The sequence below is a fragment of the Sinocyclocheilus anshuiensis genome, unplaced genomic scaffold, assembly GCF_001515605.1.
Source record: "Sinocyclocheilus anshuiensis isolate Anshui unplaced genomic scaffold, SAMN03320099.WGS_v1.1 scaffold447, whole genome shotgun sequence".
Classification (NCBI taxonomy): Eukaryota; Metazoa; Chordata; class Actinopteri; order Cypriniformes; family Cyprinidae; genus Sinocyclocheilus; species Sinocyclocheilus anshuiensis.
The window spans coordinates 3090664-3103691 of record NW_015552615.1 but is presented as its reverse complement, the minus strand read 5'-3'; the positions used below and the strand labels follow the sequence as shown (position 1 = coordinate 3103691).

The 13028-nt window shown below is 38.6% G+C and overlaps 3 protein-coding genes across 4 annotated transcripts in view; all 3 read left to right on the top strand.

Annotated features, from left to right (window-relative positions):
- Positions 1-1027, top strand: part of LOC107666035 (cytochrome c oxidase subunit 6C-1-like) — a 2793-nt gene extending 1766 nt beyond the window's left edge. The window contains exon 5 of the mRNA XM_016457127.1: positions 887-1027. The gene's annotated coding sequence lies outside the window, so the exon portion shown is untranslated. The remainder of the gene's footprint in view (positions 1-886) is intronic.
- Positions 1028-1616: 589 nt separating this feature from the next.
- LOC107666163 (zinc finger CCCH domain-containing protein 10-like) lies at positions 1617-6394 on the top strand. The gene is made up of 3 exons (XM_016457338.1): positions 1617-1772; positions 3151-4410; positions 5474-6394. The coding sequence occupies exons 2-3, from the start codon at positions 3292-3294 to the stop codon at positions 5978-5980; spliced, it is 1626 nt and encodes a 541-aa protein (XP_016312824.1). The 5' UTR covers positions 1617-1772; positions 3151-3291; the 3' UTR covers positions 5981-6394.
- Positions 6395-8952: 2558 nt separating this feature from the next.
- The window catches only part of esyt1b (extended synaptotagmin-like protein 1b), a 32406-nt gene continuing 28330 nt past the window's right edge, over positions 8953-13028 (top strand). For both annotated transcript variants that reach the window (XM_016457258.1, XM_016457257.1), the window contains exons 1-2: positions 8953-9633; positions 10723-10764. In XM_016457258.1, coding sequence (XP_016312744.1) covers positions 9280-9633; positions 10723-10764 — 396 coding nt within the window. In that variant the 5' untranslated portion in view covers positions 8953-9279. The remainder of the gene's footprint in view (positions 9634-10722; positions 10765-13028) is intronic.

Below are 13028 nucleotides of genomic sequence, written 5' to 3'. Positions count from 1 at the left end.
AAGAAACCCAGAAAATGCCTATCGCTGCACCTGAATCTTCTGTTTATTCAGGTGCAGCGATAGGCATTTTCTGGGTTTCTTTTGCGAGGTGTATTTGGAGTTTCAGCGCGAGAGCGCCCTCTGGTCTTTGGATTGAGATTTACTGCTGATCACAGAACCGTGCTTCACTGAAAGATACGCATGACAATCGCAGCTTCTGTCGAATTGCGATCTCGATTCCATTTCGATTTATCGTGCAGCCCTAGATGTGTTTATGGAACATCCATCCAAAAATACTAGAGTTTTGTCCCTTAAAATAATTTAAAAAAAATGCTGTTAATACCATAATTGTCTTTCATGCATTGGTCAATTTTGGGCTGTTTGGCTTCCATAACATATTCTTTCTGACTAGTGTATAGAAAACATTCAAACTACACAAGTTTATTTCTTTATTTATTACACATGATGTGTTTGCATTTGTAGATTTCAATTTCATCTGCAAAGACCATTTTCTCAGTGTCTTCACTTCAGCAGCACTTATTACATCAAACTTTATAGTTTTAGTCCCATGTATATTGTGAAGGTTTTTGCAGTCAGGTTTGTTCATAGATTATTCACCAGATTTATAACATTTTATCTGAATTTTTGATAAAGCCAGGTTCAAATTTCATGCTTCATTTGAACCTGGCTTTATCCAAAATTCATATTTCTGTTCTGGAAATGTATGCAAATTAGAGCTTTGATAGTGCATTATTTGCTTGTTTAAACATAACATTTCAGAAAATGTGTAATACAAAACCGTTATCTTGATGTACAGTGATTAATCAGATGGTGATGTATGTTAGTTAAACTTTTTACTGTTTACCTGTGGTGTCACTTTGACTTACACTTTCTTCTTTCTTTACAGGTTATGGTCCCCCTGCATTCCTCCTCTACAACTGAATCTTTATAAGATGATCAGATATGAACATTGATGTCTGATGTTCTTATTAATATACAAATAAACTATCGACAACCATCATGCTGTAGTAACTTATTGGTACTTGTACATGAAAATAAATGTTGAAACCTGACATATCTTGTCAACATGTCTCTCACATGTTGTGTTTTAACATGAAAATATACACTTTGAGTTAAAGAGACCCACATCGTTGTCAAGGTTGGATGTTTAACTATCGTTCATGTAATTAACATTATAAATTAAAAACTTAAATCCAAACTGAATTTAACCCCAATATAGCAATAATGTTGCCGTAGTCATTTCTAGAATATTTTCCAAGGTGCAAGCAACGCATTTTTTTTTTTTTTAACTCAGTTTCAAGAAAAATATGAAAATTTGTTTTCGTGTCGACGTTCACCTTTAAAAAAAACCATAAAAAATCTGTGATTTAGTTTCAAATTTTGTTTGTCCTTTTGACCTTTTTAGAGAAAAATCCACATGCTCACATTTGGTGTTTACCTACATGTAATTTATTAGTGGACTAATGGTGTATACAAAAAATACAATATTTTTTTACTTTCAAATTTGTAATACCATGGGTCTACCATATGAATACCATGACATTGCCACATTATTTTTCTTGATTAGAGGTCTGTTATTTTGACGTGCATTTTCCCAGTGTACTACCGCACAGGAAGTGCTTCGAACAAGAAAAGCGGAAGTTGTTGATGGACCAACTTGTTTTCTAATGTAAGCTTTCTCACGGCCAATTTGTACGTAATGCGTATGATTAGTAATATCGTACGACTACGGTTTTATTAATCTCGCCGATACGACTGCTTGCGTACACTGGGTGAGTTGTTTACTAGTAGTGATGGTTTAGGTTGTTGTCTTAGCGTTCTGTACATACGCCTTATCCGGGCCTTTGTGCCAGAGAGCCTGATAGTGGACAGCATGTTTTGTTTATTTATTTGATTATTGTATATTTAGGCTAGATAATGTACAAACGAACCTTCTGTTAACACTCAGTAGGTAACACATGCTGTAATGTGTTGGGAAAGTATCTGGCGCCCCACAGATTTGACATGACAGCACTTTGCTGTATTAGAACAGAAATGATTACAATTATTGCATATAACTATATAATCTTCTAAGACATTATATGCGGGGCTAAAGATAGCATTTGCATTGATAATGCATTTTATTTACAAAAATGAGTGTTTTACGTTGTTTACGATATTTTAAATTGAGTTCCATGTCACTTCCAATGTGCATACATTTAAGTCCCATGTTATTGCCATGTAATGCTATCATTTTACCATGTTGCTATTTCAGTACTTTTTTATGTATTATTATGTACTCATATACCATGTGTTACTTAAATATTACTTCATGGTATTTCAGAGAATACTGTTACTACGCAAAACATGGTGTTTCCACATACAACCATAACAATATCATTGTATTTTTAGTTAAATTGCTTTAACAAACTGCTTTTTGTTAAATGATGAATCAAGATTTGCATTTCCAGTAAGAATTATAAATGCTTTGAAGAAATGGAAATATTAGCAAGTTTTATTTTTGGCATTGAATGACATATAGTCGTGATGGGCAATTTTCAAGCTTTCATTTTAAAATGTGTTTCAAAAGATAAATATGTATGGCATGCCTAAATGATACTACACAACGGAAATTGTGTTCTTATGTGATGCATCTCGGGCTGAATTAAATGCAGAAAAGTTGAATAGACATAAAACTGCTTTTTTATGGTTTAGGGTTTCGCCAGTTGATGGAAAAGCTAAAAATATATTAAATGTAAAATTAAAATAAAATCTTTTTAAATTCAGAATACAACACAAAAATTGTTTATATATTTTATTAAAAATATTTATTTAATTATCTGCCTGTCTATTTAAATATATTATAAATAGAAATGTATTCCTGTGATGCAAAGCTGAATTTTCAGCATCATTACTCCAGTCTTCAGTGTCACATGATCCTTTAGAAATCATTCCAATATACTGATTTGCTGCTCAAGAAACATTTCTTCTTATTAATGTTGAAAACAGTTTTGCTGCCAGCTTTATATTTAATGGAAACAAGTAATAATAATAATAATAATAATAGATATAGAAATAGTTTATTATTCATGGTTTTAAATTACCTATGCAGTTATATAATGATACTTCTGGTATAATATATATTTGTATTTGTTGTTATCATATTCACAGGTGCCCGGGTGGATCTGTGATCTGCATCCGTCTACAGTCTGAGCTCTTCTCCTTCTTGCACTATACCTCTGAACACTCATACGACCTCCATCTCTGTCTCCCACATGAGCGCAGCATTCTATTCCCGCTGGGCTGAGCGCCATGCCTGACCGGGATAGCGCCTACCTGGCAGGTGGCAGCGGGACGGGGGTGGGCACTGGGCTCGGGGACGAGGGAGGGTCTGGGACGGGTGGAGAGGGTAGAGCGACAGGGGTTGGCGGCTCAGTGGGCTGCGCGGGGGGTAACGGAGGTCCCGGGGCCATGGGACGCGGCGGGGTGTTAGGAAACGGTGCATTTGGCTCCGGTTTGGGACTGGATGGCGTTTGCCGGGATTTTTTGCGTAACGTGTGCAAGCGCGGCAAACGCTGCCGCTTCCGGCATCCGGACTTCAACGAGGTTCCCGATTTGGGCGTGCAGAAGAACGAGTTCATCTTCTGCCACGACCATCAGAACAAAGAGTGCGTGCGCACCAAATGCAGATTCGTGCATGGCTCGAAGGAAGACGAGGACTATTATAAGAAAACCGGAGAGCTTCCGCTTCGGCTCAGGGGGAAGGTGGCGGCCGGGTTGGGATTGTCTCCGACCGACCTCCCGTTGAGCCACGGAGAGGTGCCTATTTGCAGGGACTACCTGAAAGGAGAGTGCCAACGGGGCAATAAGTGCAAGTTCCGGCACGTCAGAAAGGATTATGAGTATGAAGCCCCGTCCCGGGGTGGAGTCGGGTGTATGATGGGCGTCACTGGTGGCGTCAGTGGGATGGTGAATGCCGGCAGCGGTGGAGCAGGAGGTGTTGGCGTTGCCTGCGGCGGGATGTCTGGCCTCGTTGGCGGCGGTGTTGGTAACTACATGGGAATGGGATGTCCCAACATAGGCGGCTGCAGAGAGCAGGTCATGTCTGGTGGAGGTGGGGGCTCATTGAGTGGCTGCATGTCGATGGGAACGGTGGGTCATCGGCGCTATGACAGGGGCCCTTGCTCTGTCTATGACCCTCTGTTTGAGAATGGTATGTTTGAAGTGGGGCCGGTGGAGGCGCCTGTTGACCACACGACCCTGCAGCTGAAGAGACGGCGTTTGGAGGGGCTGCGGTTGACTGATGGAACCGGTGGTGGACATTATGACCTGGGGGTTCAAACCACCCTGTTGACTCGACCGTTAGAGTACCGCTTACTGGAAGAGGAGAACGCCCTGCTGAGGAAAAGAGTGGAGGAGCTTAAGAAACAGGTGAACAGATGTTAAATGTACTCATTCATTCACTCTCATGTTGTTGCAAACCTTCCTTTCTTCAGTGGAATACAAAGGAAGATACATCTCTGTCTCTGTTGAGTTTGGGCCTGCAAAAATGATATAGTCCTAAAAAAGGCGCTTAAAAAACTGCCTTACCTTTCCAATCTCATTCTGGTCAAATATGGTGCTTTAAGATGCGTTGTGCCTGATTTTTTATAGCAGAGGAGATTTTTAGCAAAAGAACTCTTCATTTTTATTGTGCTTTTTTGCAATATTATTTTAGTGTTATTTATATATTATTATAGTATTTATATTTTGAAAGAGCTTTTAATTTTACATTTTCAGTTTTCATTTTAGTTTGTTTTAGTCATTTTGGTACTTCAGCTATCATTTATTTTTATTTAGTTCATTTCAAAATTTCTAAATAAATTCATTTTAATAGTTTGTTTTAGTTTTAGTTCACAATAAAAACAGTGTTTTTGTGGGGAGGCACCAATATTAAAATTCTGTATTATTTTGCCTAAATAACCTAAAAATAAAACAAATATAAGTAGTTTTAAATGTTACGGGTGAATTAAGGGTTCATCATCACATTATAATTTTCAGTGTAAAAAATTAATACTCAGTTTTGATTACAAAAGATTACATTTACGTTAGCTAAGGATTTAGCTTTAATCTTTTTTGATGAGTGATAGCAGGTACAGATGCATGATGTATAATACCGCATCCCTACGTTTTTGTCATTTTTGGAGATTGACAGTCCCATCTTTAACTTTACTTTTTAAACTCTGGACATTCTGCAATAGATCATCTTTTAAATGTCCACAGATGACAGAAAATAATACAGATTTTGAATGTCTTTGCTGACCTCTTATGCAATTGAGACCCATCCTTTGCATTATAAATCCTGCAAACAAAACATGCAAATCATCTCCAAATTGTACTTTAACTTAAGATCAGTGACAGAATCATTCATTTTTTAGGTGTAGCATCCCACATGTCTTTAGTGTGAAGTTTCAAGTTAAATTCTCAAAACTCACATCTTCCTCTTTTTCTCCAGGTGTCCAATCTCATAGCCACCAACGAGGTCCTCCTGGAGCAGAACGCTCAGTTCCGAAGCCAGGCTAAAGTGATGACGCTGTCCTCCACCCCCGCTCCGTCTGAGCAGAGTCTGGTGCCCCCTGTTGGTTCTGTCAGCTCCTACAACCATGGCATCGCTCAGACACACACTACTCTGAGCAGCGCTGGTCTGCAGCCCCGTCCCGTCACACAGCAGGATCTGGTGGCCCCGGCTGGAGCACCGCCCGCCCCTCCAGCCAATGCAGCGCCCCCTACCGCACCCCCTCCGCATCTGAACCCCGACTCCATCTCTGCCGCCCTCGCTCAGACTATCGCCCAGGGAATGGCTCCACCTGTTTCTATGGCCCCTGTTGCGGTTTCGGTAGCACCGGTCGCTGTGTCGATGGCACAACCGCTGCCGGGCATCACGATGAGCCATGCGACCACACCGATGGTGTCGTATCCCATCGCCAGTCAGAGTATGAGGATCACAACCTTGCCTCATTAGTATGAACAGATGTTTTCAGCAATTCTCCTAACACCCTTTTGTTTAACTTACCAATAACACGGTAAGTTTCTCAGGTGAAGGGTCTGTTTTGACTGAAAGAACTTACAGATTTCTGTATAGACAAAATACAGATCTTCTCTTTTGAATATATGAAACATATTTCAGTTTTTTTGCCACGCTTTAGCGGATGATTGCCTTTAAGAGAGCCGAAAGAAAGATTCCTTTGAGATTGTGGACATTTATTAACTCATTTTGAAAGATGTAACTATTCAGCTAATCACTACAGGATTGTGAATTGACTTGTTAGCTGTCAGTTTTAGTTTGACTCCTTTTTTATTAGTTTGTTTTGTGAATTGCTTTCGTGTGAACTGATTATTGGTCTTTTGCACAAAAGTAATGAATCTGACCCATTAAGCACCATTATTAATTCTTGTATTGTTTTTCACACAACAAAATGTGGGCATTTTGGAAACTAAATAACTGCATTTTTCTGTCTAAATATGGGGCATGTTTCGTTCATCTTTAGTGAGTATCTTGTTGATGAAAAATTATATTTCTTATCAAACCAAACTTCTTTTATGAGTTTGATCACTTTCTCATGTTCTGTTGAGCATAACATCCGTTGTTTGCACTCTCAGGCCTGTTCACTTATGATCAGATCACCACAGACAGATATGGGAGTAACTAGATTTGTAAATATTATAGTAGAAATCACCGTTTCACGTGTTTAAAAATATTTTCCTCATGCTCAATTAAAACAGAGTAGACAGTTTTATGTCAAAGTTAAGATAGGAAATTCACAGCATTTTATAATGTTTTGTATCTGGAAACCTCTGGAAATCACTTTATTGCTCATAATCCGTTCTCATAAGTGAACTGTCATCTTTTAGTATTTGCTTGTGATGTTTTTAAGCTAATATATAAGGTTTGGGAAACTTTGGGGTCTTTCTGATTAAAGGTAGAGTGATTAACTATTAGGGTTATCATGCAAAAAGTACCAGCATGAAAAGTGCATTTAATTTGACCAGTTCTCAAGCTCCTTTCTTTCTTGAATCTGATAATCCACCAGCATTAGGCCTGCAGGACACAAGCACATCTGGATGCTCTGGAACAGACAAACTGGATAGTGTCTATATTGGAAGCCATATATGAAATCTAATGTGAATGAATACAGATTTCGACGGCTGGTATCAGAGCGTCTATATTTTCAGGCTTCTTTTACTGTCTTTAAAGGGATCATATGATGTTGCTAAAAATAACATTATTTTGTGTAATGAAATGTGTTTATGCGGTTTAAGGTTCAAAAAACATTATTTTCCACATACTGTACATTATTGTTTCTCCTCTATGCCCCGCCTTTCTGAAACGCGTCGATTTTTACAAAGCTCATCGTTCTGAAAAAGCGAGGTGTGCTCTGATTGGCCAGCTATCCAGTGCGTTGTGATTGGCCGAATACCTCAAGCGGGTGATGGAAATGTTACGCCCCTTACCACATTGTGATGATGCCCTGTCAGGCCGGAGCGATGATTCAAAAACATGAAAACCCATTATAAACGAGGCATTCGTTGCATCCAGTGGGGACATAAGTGAGGAACGGCCGGAGGGCTAGAGTGAGCAGAGGCGGCGGATTCGACGAAGGAGCGTCCGGAGGGCTTGCGGCAAGGCAACCACATGTGACGACCCCGGGCTGGACTCCGCTTCGTCTACGGTGAAAACCGATCCGGCGATCCACAGCGAAGTTGTAGTATTTCCTCAGCAACCAGCACGGATCAGCTCTAGGCATGACGAAGCAGATATCGTCCTCTTTTGGAAGGCCAAACAAAGTAGTTTTGCTTTCACAACGAAACACACAGCGCCTTCACGACATGGCGGTGGCGGCAACAATACTACAGCGAGAATAAAAGTTACACCTTCTTTCTTTGCGTGACATTTGGGCGGCGTTATGCAAATCTTCCCACATAGTGAGGTAGATATGTGGGGGCGTGTTAGAACGAGCCGTTTTAGGTAGGCGTGGCTGACTCTTAACTTTTATAAAGAATATGTCTTTGGATTTGAGACTTTAGTCTTTGCAACTTTACAGATCTTCTTTATGCACCAAGAGCTTGTAACACTCCAAAGAGAAAGGAAAAATAGAAATCGCATCATATGACCCCTTTAAAATCATTACTAACCAGTTTTGACTAGTACAATTTCATTTCAAAGAGTAATAACAATTTAATAAATCTGTAATATAGTTTAAGCTATCAGAAAATGGTTTGCGATCATGACTACAGCTAATGCATTTAGGATATGTTGCATACCATTTATTGTCAAAAAGTGGAATTTATTTCATAATTTGGAGCTAATTGTAATTGGATGAACAAAGAATCAAAAAGATCCCATTAGATAAATTGAAAGTAATTTTTTTCTTTTTTATTTAAACTAGCCTGCATTAGATTATGTTCACCTGTAATTATGACTAGTCAAAATTGCATTATAGTTATCTTAAACGTAAACTATCACTAGACAAATATGCATTCAAGATATCTTATTTTTAGTTTTGGCTAGTCCCAACTGACTTGTTTGATTCATTAGGAAAGGTTTTACTATTATGATGGATGATTAATTAGCATTTCTTCAGGATTTGTTTTTAAGCAAATGATTCTAACTAGTCAAAATGTAATCAGATACATAAACCGTAAAAGATAACTTCAATCATTATTTCATTAGATATCTTATATGCAAATGAATACATAATGAAACATTCCAGATTCCTTGCATTAGATTTGACTAGTCAAACATGAATAAAACTAGCTATTATCATTCCATTATTCTGTATTTGGTCACTAGAACTAGTCAGAACTGCTTTACACGTACTTTAAATCAGAGTTTGTCTAGTCAGAACTGACTCATGAGATGTAAAGCTAGAAGCTTTAAAGGAAGAAATTGCCTACTGCAGCTTCCAACAAAGTTTTCGCCCCTTTTTACACAACTGCGTCGTTTTTCTGTGGGCGTGGATCTGCCTAAATAACGGTGCGGGCCACACTTCAGGGTTTTCAGACAGAGATACTGCAAGAAGGAAAAAACAGCGTCATGCCAGAAGGGTAAAAGCGGCGAGGGGGTCGTTGACTTATTGATCCGCAGTGATCGGGCACATCTTCATCTGCAGTCGTTCCCTGTAACGTTAGTCTATGCGCGAATAAAACTCTCGACTTTAAGTCACAGCAGATGTTGAATTTGAGTTGCAAATCGCTGCGCGCGATCGCTTTGTAATCGTATCTCGACTTCGGACAAATTTGCGTACAAACCAACAGACCACAATGTCGCACGTTGATTCAGGGCCGAAAAATGACTCGGACTCGGAAAAGAAGTGTGAACCAGCCCAGGACACTTCATCAGGAGAAATGGACGTCCCTAAAACTAAACTATTTGATGCCAAGGCAATCTTATGGACTTTTGGCAAATGTCTCACTACCTTGTTGCCCGTTTACCTGGCTGGTTACTATCGGATGAGCACTAGTTTAGTGGTGTTTGGGATGATGGTTTACGCAGGATGGAAACACTCTCGTGAGGCGAAGGAGGCGAGACTGAAGTCCGCTATAGAGTTAGTCAACGACGAACAAGAATACATATCCTCCAAATCATTTAGAAGTAGAAGAGACCTGCCTTCTTGGGTAAGAATGCACAAAAGTGTGTCTTTTGTTATTCTTGAATAAAATACTCCATTGTTATTAATGTACACCATCTGAATAAATCTACATGTATTCACGCTACAAGTGAAACACACAACGTGTTAATGTAAAAGATGTGCATAGCTACAAACAACTGAAAAGAGTGGCGATGTCCGAATCGCGAACGATTCGTTCTTTTGAATCGGTTCATTTGAATTATTCAGATTCGTACGACGTTTGAAATCACTTTGCTGCAAAGGATAAGCGTAGAAGTAAAACTGAGGAGAATGACATAAACAACTCTACCATTTGACGCAACCTACTCGAGAACATAGTGAAAAACGGTCGTATTTAACAGAACAACCTCTTTTGCTGTTAAAAAATGAAACCAAGTGCTTTGCGTGACTTCTCTTTTGAGTAGTGACTCAAAAGAATCGGTCGCGGTGAATCTTTTTTTTTTAACCACTTCATTGAAACAAACCGTTCTAACGAATCGATTCGTGCTGCTAAATAGTAGGAGTGGTCTGCAGATTTAGAGGACATTATTCGAGCTGATGGTGGCGCTGTATTGGTGGTATACTGCATACTGGGTGCTACATACTTGGCAAAATTCCCATGGCCTACACTGTTGCTTTGTCATCTCCTCCACATGTGCACAGTAGATGCTTCCATAAAAGAGTTTATTCTATATTTGGTCATGTCTCATGGCTGTCACGTGTTGAAATAAGCTATGCATGTTATTCATTGAAAAAAAAAGTGTTAAATATATAGATAAATCAAAATGCATTTAAATAAAACAAAACATTTATTCATTCGTTCATTCCATTTTAATAGGTATATTTTGTATCCAGGAGAAATCTAATTCTGCACTGCAAATAGTATATGTTATTGTTATTTAAGAAAGCAATGATGAAATTAAAGGAAGAATGTTCATGATAGACTGAGGTGGTTGTATGTGCTGTTTTTTTCTTCTTTATAACCACATCCTCTATTGAAGTTGTTGACTGTTGTAATGACACTTTGAAGCTTATGTGCATTTACAGTCTTTGCGCTTAGAAATCTGTTAATTATTTTTTCTTTATATTTTTTTAGGTCAATTTTCCAGATGTGGAGAAGGTTGAATGGCTAAACAAGGTAATTCAGCAAACATTTTGGTTGACATTTGTTCATTGAGATGCCATATGTAAAATTAAGCCTGTGATCCCATGAATTCCTTAACTGTGCCTTTAAACCCCACCCAACCCATCCGTATGACCCTCCCTTATGTCACAACAGCTGCCTGTGACCACACACACACACACACACACACACACACACACACGTCTTGTGAACAAAAGCTGCATATGCTATTATTACACATCCATTCTTAACTAAACACTAATTCAACCAACATATGTTCATGCCTTTGAATTAGGAGATCAGTTGCAATGCACGTTTTTCCATGAAATTACATTTTTTATGTCCTTTTCATCTCCAAATCCGTAACAATAATAATAATAATAATAATAATAATAGAGTTTATTTGCGTAGTTTATTTTCTGTATGCAACTCCAAGTGCTTCACAATAAAAATAATCACAATAAGCACCAAAATACCATAATTAATATAGCACACAATTAAAGATTAAAACCCTCCTTATAATGATAATAAAAGATAAAATTAACGATAACAAAAAATGGTAATTGAACCCAAGTGATAATAAAAGACAACAGAATGCATAGAGACATGCATAATGCAAAAAGATACATTTTTAGCTTTCTTTAAAAAATATTTAGTATTAATGGTATATTTATGCAAAATAAAGTTTGGTAATTTATGTAAAATAAAAATTGTTTTTTGGGGTTGAAATGAAGTTTTCTTCTTGAGATTTACTCACTGAGAGACAGAAAGAAGGAGGAGCATATAGAGATATATCCCTTCCTAAATTCTTTAAAGCATTTGTCCTCCTTTGCGATGAAGCTCAGCCCATTTCAGTAGTAGTCTGATTGTAAAAATGCTGCAGCGCACAAATATTTAGGCCTGACGTTCTTTATCAGTGATTCATGAGGCAGACCTTTTACACTGGCAATCATCCTAGAAACTCTACTCTCGTTGTACCCCGTGGTCATGTGGTTTGTGCATGAGTCACAATGCTATTTCTAAAACCTGCGGTTTGCTCATACAACGAACAACCCGAAAAACACTCTGGCAACTGGTGCTTTAGCTTCTGTTATCAGCTCTTAACCTCCGCAAACAACAACAGGTCGCTATAGTAACAAGGCAAACACAAATGGCTTGGTGTAAACAGCTGCAAGCAGAGCAGAGAACAGACATCAGTTATACAAGCTTTAAGGGAACATTCCATTTGATAATTTTTCAAACATAATGAGAATGTTGCTTTCGAATGTTCTCTAGACATTCTGAAACAGGTTGTAACATTAAAAAAAAAAAGTTAAATGAACGTCCAACTAAAACGTTTCAGACAAGCGGCAACCTTCAGGTCTCTCTCGTGAAACCAACACGGAAGTGACTAAAACTGCAATTCATCGACTGGCCGCTAGAGGCTGGCTCCAAAAGGGAGTCAGTCCCACATAGACTCCTCATGTTAAAATGCCCAACTTTACAGCAGAAAAAAAAATGTTTACAGCCTGGTACAAAAAGTTTTTTTTTTTCTATATTTTGCCCTTCATGACAACTGTGAGGGGGGTGAATTTTTTTTTATAACTCATCCGTTTAAATTATATTAAGCCTTAAATTTATGCATAATTAAGGGCGTGGCCACTTGAGTGACATGTGAATTGCCGCTGCTGTCACCACCGTCGAGATAGGTGGGCGTGGTTTCAGCAACCAGCTCCCGCCTCTCTGCCCATTTTCGATTATCCGGTGTAGCGTCTGGACCAATCAAAAACACAATTTTTCACTTGATTTAACAAATCAGTTATTCATTAGATTAACAAGTCGTCACAGACCCCTCACCCAATAGACTGGGTGCCAGAATGTCTGCGAACGACACCAGGCCCCCCCTGGTCCCCATGGCAACTAATGCTGATATCACTGGTTTTATGGCCAGTAGAGAGAATCACTGCCTTTTCCATAGGAAGAGACACAATGCACAGTAGAAATGGACTTTTCTCTAATTAATTCATAGGAAAACCTTTCTTTGAATGAACACACATATCCTTCAGGTCATTGTGTATGTTGTCTTTGATATTTTATACTGTTTTATGCAGGCTTATGATGGAACCACTCGCTCCTGTCATCTTACCTATATGTAATCCTACCATGTTTAGTATCTATGAATTAGTCTTCTGATGATCTAAACGAGAGTGTATATTATATGTTGGTACATAGGCAATATATTAGTGTCCTGAGAATTTTTAGTAATTTTGATTCAAGTTCCATATGCAAATTACCATGCT

Excerpts from the sequence above, each read along its gene's own strand:
- LOC107666163 (XM_016457338.1), top strand. The coding sequence starts at position 3,292 with ATGCCTGACCGGGATAGCGCCTACCTGGCAGGTGGCAGCGGGACGGGG. Across the intron at positions 4,411-5,473 it reads TGGAGGAGCTTAAGAAACAG|GTGTCCAATCTCATAGCCAC; the intron begins GTGAACAGATGT and ends CTTTTTCTCCAG.